Consider the following 18,045-nt stretch of genomic DNA (forward strand, 5'->3'; position numbering starts at 1 on the left):
CCCTCTCTTGATTTTGGCCGTTTGCCCCTTCATTCCCCTCTCTTAAGTATGAAAACGGTCACATTATTTCCAATTAGGGCACTAGCCAAATCCCATCGATTTCGAGCCCTCCTCTCCCCCTCTCGCGCATATAAACTCCCCATCACCTTCCTTGAGAGTTTCCCCACCCGTTCCACCCATTTCCCCTTTTGATTTGCACACAGAATCTGTTCTCCGCAAGTGGAGGAAAAACATGATTTTTGTACTCACACTCGTCGTCCCCTTCCTTGCATTCTACCGCTGTTCAGAAGCCGTCAATGAAGCTGCAACCTTCGACGAGGACGACTTCGACCCGGAGCTGCTATTCTAGGCTGGTGTGCCCCCGGTCGATACATGTGGAAGATGGAGGCCCCGCTTGTACTGAAGACCTCTTTCTTAGTTTCACTGTGTTTTCTTTTAGACCCTCGGGTCCCTTTGTATTAAGTTAAGTACGTTATTATAATAATGGCACTGTGATGATACACTAATGATGTAAGCACATGTATAAAACTTGATCCTAGTATACATGTGTTGTATCTGGTTTTGTTCGTTTAAAACTGGGTGTTACACTTTGTTTTTCCCCTTCACCAAACATAATACTAACACCTTGGATTAGTTGTGATTGAACCCACTTGGGTTGGGTGGATGGACGGGTTTTCACCCGATCGAAGCGTGGTTCCTCTCCTTTGGTTTAATTTCTATTGGTGCCAAATGAAGCCTTATGGAAATAATTATATATATACTTAAAAAAGTTGTAAGGCATGTTCTGTCCACTCCTTTGCCTCCGCGCAATTCCTCTGCCCGCCCCATCCACTCGCCAGCGTGCCCGTGACCATTCCTTCTCCATCCGCCCACCCGCATTCCCCGATCCCCTTCGCGCTCCTCCTCTCCTCTCCTCCTCGCTTCCTCCGCCTCCTCCATTCCCCGGCCCGTGTGCCCGAGCCACCGCCTCCTCCTCCACGCCCGAGCCACGTTGATGACACCACCCCTGCTCTCCCCCCGCTCCCCCTTCCCTGACTCCCTCGCACTCCTCGCCTCCTCCCCGCCACCTCGTGACTCTGCTGCCTCCCCACCGCCTCTCTCCTCTGCCTCATCTCCCGGCACCGCCGCCCGAATCCACACTGCCGCCACCGGATCTGAGCCACCATCGCCCGGATCCGCCTCCCCAACGCTTGCCGCCGCCCTTCACCGACACCGCTGCCATCATCTCGACCGCGCCGCTTCCGACCGAGGTGAGCCCGCCTTGCTGATGAGCTGCTGCACCAGGTGGACATGCACCACCCGATCCGAGCCGCCATGGCGACTGCGCAACAGAAGCCAGGCAAGCAGCTATGTGGCATGGCGGATGTGCTCGCCATCGCTACCGACCTCAGATTCCCCGCTCTGAACATACCTTTGAAGTGTTGTGAGTTCACCACTACCGCTTGTAAATTGATAGGTAAATGTGACATCAGATGTTAATTGAGCTGACACCTTGACAGGTAGGGTTCTCCGCAAGATGAGAGTGGGGTTCTCAAGGCTGTGGAAAATGTGCATGCCATGATAGACAGGGAAGTAGCAGATGGTATCCACCATGAGAATATATTTGTTTGTGGGTTTAGCCAAGGAGGTAAGAGTATCATTGATGCGTTTGGATGGATCGTTTTGTGGAGAAGGAATAATTTGTGCTATGAGCTAAGTAGTGGAACGTGATTCTGCAGGTCCTCTGACATTAGCAAGTGTTTTGCTCTATCTGAAGATGCTAGGTAGAGGTGCCATTTTCAACGGGTGGGTGCCTTTCAGTTCGTTAGTCGTTCAAAGGATTTCACCTGAAGCAAGGAAGGTAATCAATATTTTTCATCCTTATTTCCCTTTCCTTTAGTTTAATGCACAAACACAACCTTAAGGTGTGAGCAAGCATAAATGTTGAGGTTGATGGAAATTGCTGAACAACAAGAGATGTAGCTGATGATGTTTGCTCTGTTGGGTTCTTGTTGTTGTCTTTTGATTTGAAAGAACTTTTCGTATGCATCGAACAAACACTGCTGGAATCTCTACCTACGTTGGCATAGTCATACCTAGGAACCATCAGGTGATAAGTATTAAGTATTTCTCCTATTCGAGTTGGATTACATATACACCTAAAACAAAACAATTTAAATTGCACTGGCTATGGATTGATGTGTTTCAGTGAGCAATCTGGATAATTATGTAAAACATTGAATTATAGCGCTAAATTTTTTCAGCACTTGACTTATTTGGATGTTATCGTATGAAATTCACTGTCTGAACTTTACGTATTCCTAAGTATGTACTTCAGATTTAATATTCACAGTTCCCTCCTAAACATCAAATATTGCAATATGCCTATTATGGCGCAGCCTTACCTATCAATTTGGGTGCCAGTAGAGTTAAGTCAAGGAGGAAAAAAATGTGACCCTGCGGCCCCATCTTAGGACTTAGGATAGGAAAAATGTTATTTTACAAATTCAATAGAACATTGCACAATGGAAGTTAAATTACGCACGTAATCTCATATTTTAGCCAATCAAGTATTATGTTTATTTACACAATAATGATGATAGCATAAATCCTTGTGGGTGATTTACAATATTTGAATGAAATCAGGCAGACTGCAGTCACTTGTCAGACTTGCCGAAAAAACGAACCCAATAGATTAAGGAAAGTACTGGCCTCGCAGTTATTCAACCTTGAAGAATGTTAGATGGACCATCTGGTCTCTGCTGTAAGAATATAATTTTGAAAGAAATTTGGATTCTTAATATGGTCATTAGTTTATTTTGGTTTAAATTGTAATCACGATCTTTTAACTTTTCAGACACCATTTCTTTGGTCACATGGAGTAGCTGACAGAACGGTATTGTTTGAAGATGGTCAAGCTGGTCCACCATTTTTGCAAAGTGCAGGTGTTAATTGTGAACTTAAGGTAGATTTCTGCATGGTCCTTTTATCTCCCGCTTCAGAGAATCTTTGATTTCGACGTGAGCTCTGAGTATCCAACTTATCAAGCTATCATATGCATTTTACAGGCATATCCAGATCTTGGTCACTCAATTTCCCAGGATGAGCTGCAATATCTTGAGTCATGGATCAGAAGTCGTCTTAAGGCCTCGAGAAGGACGGTTAATTTAGTCCACCATCGCTTCCCCAGTATAGCAACTTGGCGGATGCCGCCATGTTTGTATTCAATCTCATATTTTAGCTAATGGTTTCTTGTGGTTAGATTTCGTTTCCTGTGGCTGATAGCTGATACATATCGAAAACATTATTGAGGCATAAAACTCTAGGTGTATGCAGTTGTCTTTAGCATCTTTACTTAATTTTGAGCATTGCCATTTTCTTCTTTTATGGACCTAACTGTTATTGATCTAATATTGGAGTTTTGTTTCCAACCTGAATATTGGAACTTTTTTTTTTACATTGGGGATGTTTTCACTAGCTCTCTTGCAGGATCACATTGAGGTGGTGAAATATAGCAGAATGCCTGCTTCTATAGGAGTCATACTGTTTTTTCTGTAACCTGAAAACAATTTCTTGCATCAGCTTTCCTATGCTTATTTTATTCTTGTCACAGTGAGAGGGCATTTAGTTCGGTATGTATCATATGGCATATGATGATACAGCCTCTCATTGGCTATTGGAGCTTTACGACAATATGAATATCGACAATTTCTTGCATTTGTGGAGCTGGGAGCTGACACAGTTTTGTACATCGAGCTTTATAATGATATCTTCATTTTCTTTTTGATATTTGCAACGTAACCAAGTTTGAATGTTGTGCATAAGGCTGAAATCAAATCTGGGAGTGTTGAGTGGGAGGGATTAGTTTAGTTAATGACTGCAGTAGAATCCTACAAGATGTTAGTGTCGATCCAATTTCTACACAGAAAGCAAGCTTTACTTTTCTGTTTTAGATGTTAGTTTTTTTCCTTTTATTATTTGTAGTTTCGGGATTGCATATCAGGATACTTCTTGGTAGATGTGATCATTTTGATATTGTCTGCTCTTTCATCCACCATGTATGTAGGTTAAGCAAATGATGATACCAGCACAAACAAATGAGAAACAGGCTTCTGCAGCTTGTTCTCATGCTGATATAATATGCTTTTGTTGCGACTATTTTTGGCAATCCTGCGGCAATAGCTTTCTTATCTCAGAATTGGAATTAATGATCATGATCTATAAAATTCTCTTTTTATTTGCAGTTATATATATGTACCTATCAATACATCTCATTATAAAGTATTAATAGCCATACCATATTCCTCTTGTCTTATGTTATTTTGGAATCTAAAGTATTTATAGCAGTAATACTATCATGTGTTATGTTATTTTCAATATGTTTCACCTGATCAAATATATTATCTCGTAAAAAATTTTAGCGCCTATTGCAAAGGAGCATTTGGATCGCTAGGAACAACATTGTTTTCGATCAAGTACAACCAACTCTGCAAGGATGGGAAAGAACGTTCAGAAAAGTGTTGGCTTTGGTTATCCATAGAGGAAAAGCTAGCGTAGTTGATTAAGCCACGTCATGGATACATCGATTTGTATAGACCTTGGTTTTAATGGTCAGATTGATAGGAATGATTCTGACTTTCAATAAAGAGCCCGACATTTGACTAAGTAATCTATTATTGCATCCATAATTGGAAACTTGACTGGGTAGTTGGGCAAATTTAGTGAAGGCCAACAGCCAACTAAAAAGCTGATCATTAGCTTGCCATTATCCAAGGGCAAGGTGTTGCCTATATACATTATCGCCGCCCGTAGATGAGCGTGCACATATAAGCCAACATGAGGTTCTTAAGCAGCACCTGTTGCTCATCCCTTGCGTTCTTCCTGATCGTAGTGATCGGTAGCAGTAGTAGTACAAGTACCAGTATCATTGCAAACACCAGCTCGGCGCCGAGATACCATGCCATGTTCAGCTTCGGAGATTCAGTGGCCGAACCGGCAACATCTGCATCGGCAGCAACGCGACGGAGCTCGACGTGCTCACCTGCACCCATCCGCCATATGGCATGACCTACTTCGGCAGGCCGTCCTGCCGGTGGTGCAACGGTCGCGTGGTCGTTGACTTCATCGGTAGATATATTTCTTTATTTCATAACACTAGCGAGTTTGTAGAATAGAATTGTGACTGAACAAATGATCTTTTTTTGTGTGGTATACATAGCCACGATATCTAGTTAACTAACATATCCATGGTCTAAACTGAACAAAGTTTAATCAGCATGCATCCAAAAGGCAACATCTTAATTATGAAACCAGAACAAAGTTTGGTCGGCGGTCGGAACGCATACAAAAGAAACATTTTTATATGTGTTGGTTACATGAGTGATGTAGGAATTTTTAGTAATATACAACTATACGAAAAATAATGATCAAGTATGCACATTACCACATTTTTACATTTTTTTTAGAATGCAAGCAGCAATTTTTAAGACCTTGTCTCGAATGTTTAAGACTTTTACTGCCAATAAACAAAAAGTACATTTATATCAATCATAGTTATATATATTAAATATATTTTTTAAATATATTTTTCATAAAAAATGCTTCCATGCAACTATATTTTTTCCACTAATATCTGATTTGAAATATAAAGTCCCATTATTTTAGATTGAAGTATAGCTACTGAAAAGAGAAAGAGAAGGAACTCAAAAACCTCTCGTTTCTTGAAAAAAAAAATCAAAACGGGCAATCACAACCAATTGGCAATCACAACCTCTCGTTTCATAGAAACCTGTCGTTTACATTAGTTAAGTAAAAGTTTGTTTTTATCTTTTAAATTTTACCACATGGCAGCGCAAGCACTTGGGCTCCCACTAATACCACCATCAAAGTCCAAAGGCAAAGATTTCCGTCGCGGTGCTAATATGGCCATCACCGGTGGTACCGCGATGAACTTCACCTTCTACAAATCACTCGGCATCGAAGATCCAGTGTGGAACCATGGCTCGCTAGACATGCAAATCCAGTGGTTTGAAGAGTTGCTTCCTTCCATATGCGGCACAAAACAGAGTGAGAGCACTCTCTCTTCTTAATGAACTTGCCCATTAGATTTTTCTATTTGTATGTACTTGTGTGTATATATAATATATATTTAATTCAATTAAGCTGCTTGTCATCTCATGGTAGAATGCAAAGGATTCCTAGAGAAATCACTGTTTCAGTTCGGTGGATTTGGAGGAAACGATTACAATATCCAGTTTCTTGAGCTTGGATTGACGGCAGAGCAGGCAATGAATTACACCCCAATGATTGTTAATGCCATCGTTAATGGTATTGAGGTATATATATATATATATCATCGAGTTTTCCCTTAAAATTATTTGCAGATTCAGAATATGAAAATTAATAGCTATATATATATGTTTTTTCATCCAGAGATTGATTGCACTTGGTGCAGTTCACATTGTAGCCCCGGGAATCCTCCCAACGGGCTGTCTCCCACTCTTTTTGACATTTTTTGCTAGTTCCTCTAGCCAAGCCGACCTTGATCAGTTCGGCTGCTTGAGAAGATACAACCGTTTGACAGAGAATCACAACTCAATGCTCCAAAAACAAGTACAAATCCTCCAAGGGAAATACAGATCAGCAAGGATCATGTACGCAGATTACTACTCCCAGGTGTACCAAATGGTCCAACAGCCTCAAAAGTTTGGTAATTTTTTCACTCTACTCCCCATGATCCAAAAGATCAAATAGAGCGACACGAAGCGATAAATTGCTTCAAATTATGTTTTTCTTCCCCCCCCCCCCCCCCCACAAAGAAAATAAATATCAAACGGTTGCATGATGTGAAAGTATACTGGCTGATTTGTGTTGCCGAGCAGGATTCAGCAATCCTTTGGAGACGTGCTGCGGGGCAGGAGGAGGAAAGTACAACTTCGACGTCGGCACCAGATGCGGCATGCCGGGCGCGACCACAGCCTGCCACGACCCATCGGCTCGCCTGAGCTGGGACGGCGTCCACCCGACGGAGGCGGCGAACAAGATGATCGCCGATGCCTGGGTCCACGGCCCCTACTGCACCCCTCCTATTCTAAGTTGAACAGATCATATATACTCTCAGTTGCTAAAAGACGAACGGTGTCATCCAAAGGTCATCCATGGTGATCAAAGCCTGGGTATTGTTTGTGATTCCGGTGTGCCAAGCTAAAATTTGGTCGTGACCAAAACCTTGGTATGACCAAATTTTAGTAAATTTTTAGATATTTGGATTGCTACCGTGTCAAATACTAGAAACACTATCAAAGTGGCTTCATATGTCACTATGATATGTAGGCTCTGTATGCCAATAAATATTTTAACACTAAAACATATTCAATATGAATCTTGATTTGTTAATTTAAATGTAAGCAATACAATAGTTCAGATGGATTACGAATCGGAATCACGATTTAAATTTTATTGATTGAGGCTTAGATATCAAGCAATAAATGCTTTGGCATCACCTATCAGCTACCGCCATGATCATCCAAAAAGCAATACAACACCAAAGTATTTATGTTAAAATTTTAATATCAAATGGTATTAATTAATAAATTTTGGGGAATTAAATATATTCAATTTGTTGGTGCTAGTAATATGTTTATTTAATAATGATATCCCCGATGTAGATTTAGGACAGTAATATTGATTAGATTTTAGACAACGACGACTATAGTATTTTTCATTGTAGGACCAGAAACGGTGGGACGGCATGGCCATTGCGTTAGTCAACTTTAAGTTAGTCGTATTGTATGAATGTAATTTAATTTTATTTGTACTTTATATATTTTTTAGGTAATAGTTATGTCAAACTCTATAAATCTTAGAGTATTCTATGAAAATGGTCAAATCCGTAACGGTCCATCATGTGTTGATTTGAGTAATTTTTCATTTATCATCCTTGAGCACCCAAACCCTGAGGGTATAAGGATAAAGGAGATGAAAATATGGTTCACCCAATACTTTTAGCTTGACTCTTAGATTTATTATGTTACGATAGAATGCATGTGGACTCGTACGTTAAATCCAGTTTGTTGGGAGTTAAAGCCGGTGTATCGGACGGAAAAGTGGTTGAAATGGTTGGAGTGGTGCAGATGGCGTCGGGCTGAGTTCAATATCCTAGTGCAACCATGTCCAAGAGAAGCGGATGATAGTAGCAGTGCAGCAATACCAGTAGAAGAAAAGGATACACGCAGGCATGCAGTGTCGATAGGGGAAGTTGAACAAACGTAGATGACCGAGGTAGAGATTGTTGTGCATAGGCGGGCGGCGGAGGTTGAGGAGGGTCAGGCTAATACATGGGAGGAAATTGAAGAAATCATTGTTGAGCTCGAAAACATGGACCGTAACGTAACTCATGAGGAAGGAGCTTTATTGGAATGTGTAAATGTAGATGAAGATGACGGTGATGATGAGGATGATGCAGACGATGACTGCTCTAATACTGTCATCCCAGAAGAATGGAACTTGCCTGACAAAGCGAGGATGCAAGTTATGGAGAACCATGACTCCCCTTGGGAATATGGTTCTAGTATGGTTCACCTAAATCGTGTCTTCCTCAATCGGTCTGAAATGAAGGATGTAGTGGCATAGTGGGCAGTGACATCACACAGAGAGGTATTTGTTGCTATCTCAAGCCTAGAAATGTATAGTGTCAAGTGCAGAACTCCTGGATGCAGATTTTATGTTCATGCATACAAGCCAAAGAATTTGACCCACTGGGTAGCCTCAAGAGTGGTTCAGCACAATTGTATGTTGGAAAATATTGGTCGAAAGCACTACAACCTCACTACTGCACTAGTTGCAAATGAATTGTTCATTGACATTATACAAAAGTGGGACATAGAATTCTCGTTTATCCAACGATTTATCTTACAATAGTTCAAATATGAGATTACTTATCAAAAGGCTTGGAGTGCAAAGCAAAAAGACCTGGAGAAGCGATGGGGTACATACGAGGCTTCTTATTGCAACCTAGCCCGCGTGCTTGAAATTCTGAAGGTCAGAAACCCTGGCACGTACACTGCTTTCAAGGAGACTGAACTTGATGAAAACCAGCCTAGGATTTTTTTGGCGTGCTTTTTTTCCTTTAGGTCAGTGTCTTCAGTCCTTCCAGCATTGCCGCCCTTTGTTTTGCATGGATGGTACATTCTTGACTGGGAAGTATAAAGGCCAAATTCTCACTGCAATTGGTATTGATGCAAATAACTAGATACTTCTTTTGGCATTTGCATTTGTGGAGGGTGAGAGCAGGTTGAGCTGGCTCTGAATTTTAGGCATCTTAAGGTTGGGGCTGTCCATGATCGACCTAACGTTTGCTTCATACATAGTCGGCATGCTGGGATCTTATCTGCTATAAAGACACTGCAAGAAGATTCAAGTGAGCCGTTCCCTTGGAATGACTGGCAGAATAGGTGGTGCATGCATCACGTGGGAGCAAATTTCCACAAGCAATTCAAGATTAAAGCACTGATGGACATGTTCAAGAGGCTGTGGAGCCAAAACCAAAGTCGCAAGTTTGATGCTTTGTGGAAGGAGTTGGATAAGGAAACAAGGACGCACGTGCAAGAGAGAAATAAGGAGTCGGCTACTAGTGATGAAACTGTACCGAAGGTGCTGCCACCTCTTGGAGAAGGTATTGATCCTCCTAATATGAGAAGAAAGTCGGCAAGAAACATCAAATGTTTCTCACGCTGGATTAAGGCAAATCCAAAGGAGAAGTGGTCCTTACTCTATGACACCAGAGGTGCTAGGTTCGTGTACTGGGCTATGTCTTTATCGAATATGTGTAATATGAGTTAGTATATTTGAAAGTTGATACCTATTTTTTTATGTTATTTGGTAGGTATGGCGTCATGCCTACCAAAATAGTAGAGGTTTACAATTGGGTCATCAGAGTGCTACGTGGACTCCCTATTGTTGCAGTCGTTGAGGGGATGTTGTACGGCATTATTGGTTACTACCAGAAGAGGCATTATGTTGTTGTGATACACTGTACAACAATGCATATACCGTATGCCCAATGGATGATGGAGTACTTGCAAAAGAAGAACACGAAGGCAGTGAAACATATGGTTCGTAGCATGGGCGTCAGTGAGCACCACTTCAAGATAACCTTGAGATCAAAAGGAGGAGTGGGGAGCGATACCAGAATTGTCACTCATGAGGTGAACATAGGGCAAGTTTTCAATGGATGGTGCAAATGCTCCTGCAACAAACCGAAGGTTTTACATGTCCCATGTTCTCATTTGCTGATTGCATTATCACAAGTGGGTGTGGGAAGCTCAATATATGTGTCACAATTTTACTTGAAGGAAAATGTGGTGCTGACTTGGACTAAAGAGTTTCGTGGATTCAGTGCACATGGTGACTTTACAGTTTACGATAGATATATGCCAATATGTCTGCCCCCTATGATGTTGCTTAGACATCCCCATAGAAAAGGTGGTCGGCCGTAGACTAGGCGTATATGTAACGATATGGATGAAGCTGAAGTTGGCGGCCCTGTGAGGAGGTGCAATGAGTGTGATAAGTATGACCACAAGGCAAAGGATTGCCCACACTCTAACCGCGGTGATGCTGGAGTGGGACCATCCACCGGTAGTCGACGTGGGAGAGTTGCACATGGAGGACAAGCAGTGCACGGGACTGAGGTAGACCTTGATGGATATGCTATCTAGGAACAATGTGTTTCTTCAGTTATTTGTGTAACTGTTATGTTTTTTATGTAAAAACTAAGTGGTATTATTTGTGTAATTTTTTTGTTCTTGATGTAAAAAATAAGTTTTTTTATTTATGTATTATTTATGTTCTCTATGTCATATGAAGTTGTTTGTGTATGGTTTATGTTGTTGACGTATGAATTATGTGGTCATGAATTTACAATAACTATGTGTTATATGTTGGTCTATTTTTGCAGAGATGGAGCCATCGTACGAGCTTCTCGACCGTTGTGTGGACAAGCGTCACCGTGGATTTTTACACACCACGTGTGACGCTTCGAGTATTCCTGTGTTACGGATTCGTGCACCAAAGACGGCTTGGCGACTACACCCAGACTAGTCCGGCAGGTTGTACAGATGGTTCAATTTGCATGCAGCAACATTTAATTTGTTGTAAATAATCAGCTCATGTATTTGCAGGTTGGGTCACGTAGGACTTCTTTCGCTTGTACGGATGCTTCAGGCCACAGCTGAGGACACGGGTCTGCATCAGGCAGCTAAGGGACAGGAGGACGAGGGCCAGCTGCAGCGGTCTCGTTGGTTCCCATTTGACCGTTCTCTTATTTCAGCTTTGGTGGACCGATGGAGGCTGGAGACACACACGCTCCACATGCCATTTGGGGAGATGGCAGTCACACTGCAGGATGTCTCCATGCTGATTGGGTTACTGATTTCTGGTGAACCGATCGGTCCCTTGGTCACTCTAGCTGGTTGGCAGCAAGACTTGTTTGAGTGGTTTCAGGAAGTTCTACCTGAGCCACTAAACGTCTGGCCCATTGAGGAGCATCAAAAGCAGAGGCCCAAGAAGCAATGGTTGGAGCAGTTCATAGTTAGTAATTGTTTACGTTACTTCTCTAATTTCATATTGCACGTGTTTTGTCCATTTATTATCGGTAATAACAATCAATCGAATTATGCAGGTGGATAGGATGGCCGAGGATCCGACGGAGTACCAGGTTGCTCGACACCTGGAGGCTTACCTGTTGTGGTTGTTTGGTTGGGTGATGTTCACCTCCAGGCACGGCAACACTATGAATGCACATTGGATAGCCTATGCCCCGGCTATTGCTGACGCAGCAGTCGGCGATGTGCCTTAGGTGTCTTGGGGTTCGCCGGTTCTTTACGCCACCAACCGCGCCCTACGTGACGCCTACATGAGGACATGCAACGCGTCCAACTTGACAAGTATGCCTCGTCTGCTTCAGCTGTGGTCCTTGAAGCACTTTCAGGTTGGATGACCCCTCGTGGTGCCTATGCATTACACCTCAGAGATGTACACTAGCGACGACATCAACAAGCCTATAATGGGATCACTTTGGACACGCTGATGGGTATTTCCATCATAGTACCATTCAAATTTTACTGTTGTAACATTGATAACCTAACTTAGATGAACTGTAATTTTACAACCACAATGGGCAGGAGTTCAGGTTCATTTAGCGTATGAGGCTTTCACTGAGTAGTTTGACCACCTAAGGGTTGATATGGTCGTTTAGGAGCCGTACACCACCGACTTCGTGTTGCGACGATCCACTGGTCGTGGGATCTCCGAATTGTGCTTTAAGGACTTAGCGTTTTGGATGACGAGGGAAAAAAACTGGTGTTTGACGTATTCATCAAAGACTATGCCATCCATCGTGTTATGTGCCAGTTTGGATGGTGCCAAGAGGTCCCGGTCCCGCTAGGAGACCGTGTTCCTGCTTCCGTACATACATGATTTCTAATGTCGCATACCTCATTTTAATATGTGTATTGCTTTTCTCTAATTAACACTCCATTGTAGGTTGTCGATGAAGGGGCCACCAAGGAGCATCATTGACATGACCATCAGGATGCAGCCCTGGGTCCAGTAGTAGGGTGATGCTCTTGCGGACGTGATCGAGTTTGGTGCGTCTTACGATGACTATAGTTACTAGTAGTACCTGCAGTGGTACAGTACATGGACTCGCACATGTCTCCTTCGTGTCGTGGACCCCCATGTCGTTCCTCTGCTAGCACTGCTGCCCTGTACCTAGGACACGCAGGAGTGGCGCTACACGTTGCCTTACGTAAAATGTTCAAATTTTTACGGCTTTCAACATTCACATTACTACTATTGCTAATGATTAGTCATGTACTGCAGTCTGACATCGCGAGAGAGATTCACAAGGAGGTGATGAATTCAGCTACGAGACTACGCGAGCAAGGTACATGTGGTACGGCAAACGATGATATCTTTGAAGCGTTCTCCTGCTTTTTCGCCAAGGCCTGACGTATCGTGAAGTGCACATCGTGCTGGTAGCCTGACGTTGTTGTACGCGAGTCTTCGGCCGCGCATTCCACTTAGAGGCCCCCACGACCTTCCTCCGCCTTCGGCCACCAGCAATATGCTAGTCCTCAGCCTTCGCTCCCTGATCAGGTAATTTTATCACTATAAGATTTTTTATTTAACCTAAGAACTTTTTATTTCGTTGAAAAATAAATATTTTGTATGTAATTATTTCTTTGTAATATTGTTGTACATTTACGTAATCTTAGCAATCTGTTTTTTTAGTTCCATGTAAGGTTAATAAACTTGTTATTTTGTTTTATACATTTATTTTCTGCCGCAATTATATCAAACGCTAGAAATCTTATAGTTTCTATGCAAATGATCAAATGCATAACGGTCCATATGGTGTCAATTTGACTAATTATGCAGGCAGGAGGCTCTGGATGGGCCGCCCCCTAGTTCATAGAAGGATCTAGATGGGCCGGCCCTCACTTCACAGGAGGCTCTGGATGGGCCGCCCCCTAGTTCACAGGAAGCCTCAGATGGACCGGGCATGGCTACGATACTGCTCAACCTCTGCATCATGTGCATGCAGGAGGCTCTAGTTTTGCCACACGTGTGTGTCTTCCTACGCCAAGTATGTCACGACTCTTTATTTGGTAATGTTTGAGTTATTACGCATTCTTCGCTAATACTCAGTTATTTGTGAGCGATATAAATGCAGGTTTGATCCGCATCGATACAACCACATAGGTTTCTGGAGGTACTTCACACTCTAGCGGGAATCCATTCTTTGACTATGTAGGGGCCTCAGAAGTGTTGGGGTCATCACAGTTGTACGGTGCACCACCACCCACTCAAACTACACAGCAGGAGGCAGAAGGCATCTAGACGTGAGTGCCACGTGCCTGATTGGTACACACCTTCCACCTACGAGCATCCTCGGGAGGAGGAGGAGGCAGACGTTCCAGCTTCAGCACGTAGGCGCAAGCGTGCCAGAGGCAGGGCGCATGGAAGGGGTCAGGAGTAGCCTGTGTTGCTTTTATGATTAATAAATATCATTTGTTCAACTTTCCATTTCATTAGTTCAGACTGCTAGTTTACGGAGTAGTTTAGTTACTCTGATGATACTATCTTATATGCTAGTACCTTATTCTGCTATCGTATTCTACTGTGTTAGTATGGTGGGAACAGCCGATGGCAGCGGAAGAGAATCACTAGGTGGATCCAATGCATCCAATGCATTCACGATACGCTTCACTGCATCCACACTGAGTACTTCATCTCCCTTCATATCCCCTTTCAAATATTCACTTCAAACTTTCAAAATAAAAAACCGTCGCATCAAAAAACCCTACAACTATAACCCTTTCAACTACAATAAAACATTACATGATGAGGATACAATTTATTCAATTATGAATAGCATGATACATGAAAATATAACAAAATACTAAGGTAACACGTCACCATAAAGCGTCAGTGGTCGTGGTGGTGGGGGAGCAAGCTTTTGGTGAGTCCTAGGTACATATTGGGATTCACATATTTAGGGAATGATAACATAGTACAGATCAAATACGAAATCAAATCCTTGGCCGACCGCTAGAACACATCCTTATTACTCCTAGTTGTTCTTCCAACCTACTATGCGAGGTGGGATATAGCGCCTTCTAACGTTGTTGTATCTCTCTCGGTGTAATTGTTCCTGTAGTTCCTTGATAATGACGTGCAGGTGACGGATGTATTCTTCAATGTGTGGATCTATTAGAGGGTCAATCCAATACTGGAACCCAGAATCATCTGTCTGGAAAAAATGATAGATGAGATAAGTAAATGGTTTTGAGAAAAAAGGAAATAAAGTGAGTATTATTTCTTTGTACTCTGAAATGTGGGCAATGGAAGAAGCGGCACCCATAACATGCCGGTTCTTAAACTCTCACTCGTGAACCACCATTGAGGTGCCAAGAATCGGCACTGATAGGCACTACCAGTGTCAGTTCTTGGCTAGAACCAGCACTAATACTTCAGTACCAATTCCAGCCACAATCCTGCACTGATAGTGCCTATTAGTGTCGGTTCTTGGCATCTCAATTATTGCTCATGCACGGGAGTTTAAGAACTGGTACTGATAGTCACTATCAATGCCGGTAGGAAGTAGAACCAGCACTGATAGTTACTATCAGTGCCGGTAGGAAGTAGAACCGACACTGATGATATATATCCAGCACTTAACCACTCTCCTCGTTATGCTCCATTCAGCATGCAGCCTCATCATCGCGTGTTGGCTCGTCGCCTCCTCGTCCTCGTCCTTGTCGTGCGTTAGCCCGCCACCTCATCCTCCTTGTCGCATGCTAACCACTGCCTCCTCGTCCTCGTCATGCGTCACCCCGCTGCCGCCTCCTCCTCCTCGCGCGTCGGCCCACTGCTGCCTCATCCTCCTCATCGCGCGCTGGCCCATCATTGCCTCCTCGTCACCTCCTCGACATCCCCATGGTGAGCAGCAGTAGCAGTGGAGGTGGAGGGCGTAGATCTAGGCAGCATGGAGGCGGCCACTCTATCCTATCCAGCCGCCCGGGTCCGGATGACCACTCTCGTACTTCCGGCCTCTAGATCCTCAACAGTGTATCCCCTTCCTACCCGGAATGGCCACGAAACACCTGGGTTAGTTTTCAAATTCAAGTTAGCAAATTGTAGTTAGCAAATTATAGTTAGCAAATTGTAGCTAGCAAATTGTAGTTGGCAATTTTAGTTAGCAAATTTAGATCCTAAAATTAGATATGTATTTTAGTTCAAAATATGTTGGCTTATTATTAGATGTGTATGTCATTATATTAGATGTGTATCGCTATATCGGTGTTTTAGATGTTATCATCACTTTCCGATGAGTAACTAGTTTGGTACTTCCTTGTTCTGCAATTGATGACTTGACATAATTGCGATATTATCCACATATGCGGATTGATATGGCATTGGCGTTTTTTTCTCTGGGCATGCAGACGTACCTATGACTTGTCTTAGGTACATCTGCATGCTCAGAGATGAAAATCTCTTTGCTATAAATTATAAGAAGGACAATTAATATTGTAGTTTGCTGTTAACAAATTCATAACATGTCAATTGATGTAGATGTTTCCTTATGTACAATGGCTACATGATATTATTGAGGACCTTAGTGGCACACCACCTTGGTGACAACGACATTGGCTGATAACAATAAAATGAAGATCACTATCTCTTTTAGTATTGCTTTTCCTAAAGAAGGATATATCATTTTAATAGCATCAAGCTCTGAAACAAACCAAAGACTTATGGCTGAAAGATCTACTATTTATGCGCTTCTACAATCGGTTAACCTGCAACTTGGATACATGTTTTCGGATTACAGCTATTTCAAATTGAAAGTGCTTGAACAGAATGAGGATGTAATTGCAATGACTCCTAGGCTTTCGCGGTTACATACAGCTGAAACGGTTGGTAACATAAACCTGTAGTTTGTAGCTAGGATTATTTCAATAATATTAAAAATTTTCTCTATATTGTTGCTCTTTGTCTGTAAGATTTTTACTAGAACACTCGGATGCTGATGGATCGTAGCTTGACTTCAATCTTACGCCTTGTTGCCCAGCAGTGGGGTACACATTACTTGGTCCTCAATGCAGAAAGGTCCGGGAAGGAAATTACGAGTCACACCTTAAGTTTCAGTGTGATAGTAACAGTTTTGTTATTTACAGAAGTCTAATGGAACTTCCGTTTGAAGCAACAACTAGTGCGCTCATTTATGCACTGAATCATTTTGATGTAATATTTGAAGTTGAAATTTTAGATATCAACTATGCATGTAATGGTATTTGATGTAATTTTAGAAATGCCTGTAGTTTGAATTAATGTATTAAGTGTTTAGCGTGACTTAAATATTACAAGGGCTCCGGAAAGGAGAGGATGGAGCTCACAATTGCACAGAGGCTCAAAAAGAGATAGTGACACAAGAACATGAAACTTAACAAGCTAAACTCGAAGAGTTGGTTGGCACATTTAATTTCATATAGCCAAATCATGTGCAAGGTGACCACCATATAAGCATCCACTCATACCGAGGTAATACAAGCATTAAGAACTAGCCAACTTCAATCTCAAACTAGCAAAATAAACATTCATGACAGTAGGCTTTGCAAACGCTCACATATGAAATCAAGACTTAGTTAGATCAAGTAATTAAAATAAAATTGATCATTTAGGCATATTTCGTTCATTTTTATCCTCAAGTTGACTCTTATCCAAGTAAAGTATCACACGACTAGGTATGACAAACACCTTAAGGCTTCAAGACAACTGTATTGGATCACATTTTAGCATAAGATACTTGAATTCGCCAGATTATTCACATGATCAAGTCAAATAGTGTCTTTACGACACAAGAAACACATATTCTCATAAGGTTCTATCATGAACTAGACATTTGATAAAGATAGAAAACATAATATAATGTTCCCCAATCCATTGTCTTGAACCAAGAAGACCTAGAGCAAGATATTCATCAAACTAGCCTTAACACAAGTGTTGACTAAGCCTAAGAAATTATGGACATGGTGATCAAGAATGTAGCATTTTATAGCCTACATGATTCATAAAATTGCCAAATTTCATCTTAAGTAGAGATAGCGTGCTTGAAATGTATCATGTCAAAGAATCAAGAAGAGCCTAAGATTAAAAGATTGCTCCACACAACTACTCAACTTAGTCCAAATTCAAGTCTAGCAATCGAAAATGCTAAAGATATATAAGTCAAAGCTCAGCTACTATGATTATCTTATATTGTGAAATGTAATGTAAATGCAATAAAAGTAACATAGAATATGTACAAATGATAACTCCCCCTCACACAATGTCATAGGTATGGCACACATCAAGCTCTCCTCTCAAATAGGTAAATCCTATAGCACTAGAGGCTTGGTGAATATATCGGCTAGCTGGTGTTGGGTATCTATGTAGCTCAACTCAATATCTTCCTTCTCATTATGGTCTCTTAGAAAGTGGAATCTCACATATATGTGTTTG

At 42.0% G+C, this 18,045-nt stretch overlaps 1 protein-coding gene and 1 pseudogene across 1 annotated transcript; both read left to right on the forward strand.

The window, feature by feature from the left end:
* The first annotated feature begins 1,509 nt into the window (after positions 1-1,509).
* Positions 1,510-3,268, forward strand: LOC133892134 (probable carboxylesterase Os04g0669500). The gene is made up of 5 exons (XM_062332864.1): positions 1,510-1,627; positions 1,719-1,840; positions 2,837-2,944; positions 3,048-3,140; positions 3,242-3,268. Exons 1-5 carry the CDS (start codon positions 1,558-1,560, stop codon positions 3,266-3,268), a joined length of 420 nt encoding a protein of 139 aa, XP_062188848.1. The 5' UTR covers positions 1,510-1,557.
* A 1,507-nt stretch (positions 3,269-4,775) lies between these two features.
* On the forward strand, positions 4,776-7,380 carry LOC133893712 (GDSL esterase/lipase At5g45910-like; annotated as a pseudogene).
* Positions 7,381-18,045: the final 10,665 nt, after the last annotated feature.

Source organism: Phragmites australis, chromosome 15 (genome assembly GCF_958298935.1).
Source record: "Phragmites australis chromosome 15, lpPhrAust1.1, whole genome shotgun sequence".
NCBI classification, from domain to species: domain Eukaryota; kingdom Viridiplantae; phylum Streptophyta; class Magnoliopsida; order Poales; family Poaceae; genus Phragmites; species Phragmites australis.

Excerpts from the sequence above, each read along its gene's own strand:
- LOC133892134 (XM_062332864.1), top strand. The coding sequence starts at position 1,558 with ATGATAGACAGGGAAGTAGCAGATGGTATCCACCATGAGAATATATTT. Across the intron at positions 1,841-2,836 it reads TTTCACCTGAAGCAAGGAAG|ACACCATTTCTTTGGTCACA; the intron begins GTAATCAATATT and ends TTAACTTTTCAG. Across the intron at positions 3,141-3,241 it reads TTAAGGCCTCGAGAAGGACG|ATTTCGTTTCCTGTGGCTGA; the intron begins GTTAATTTAGTC and ends TCTTGTGGTTAG.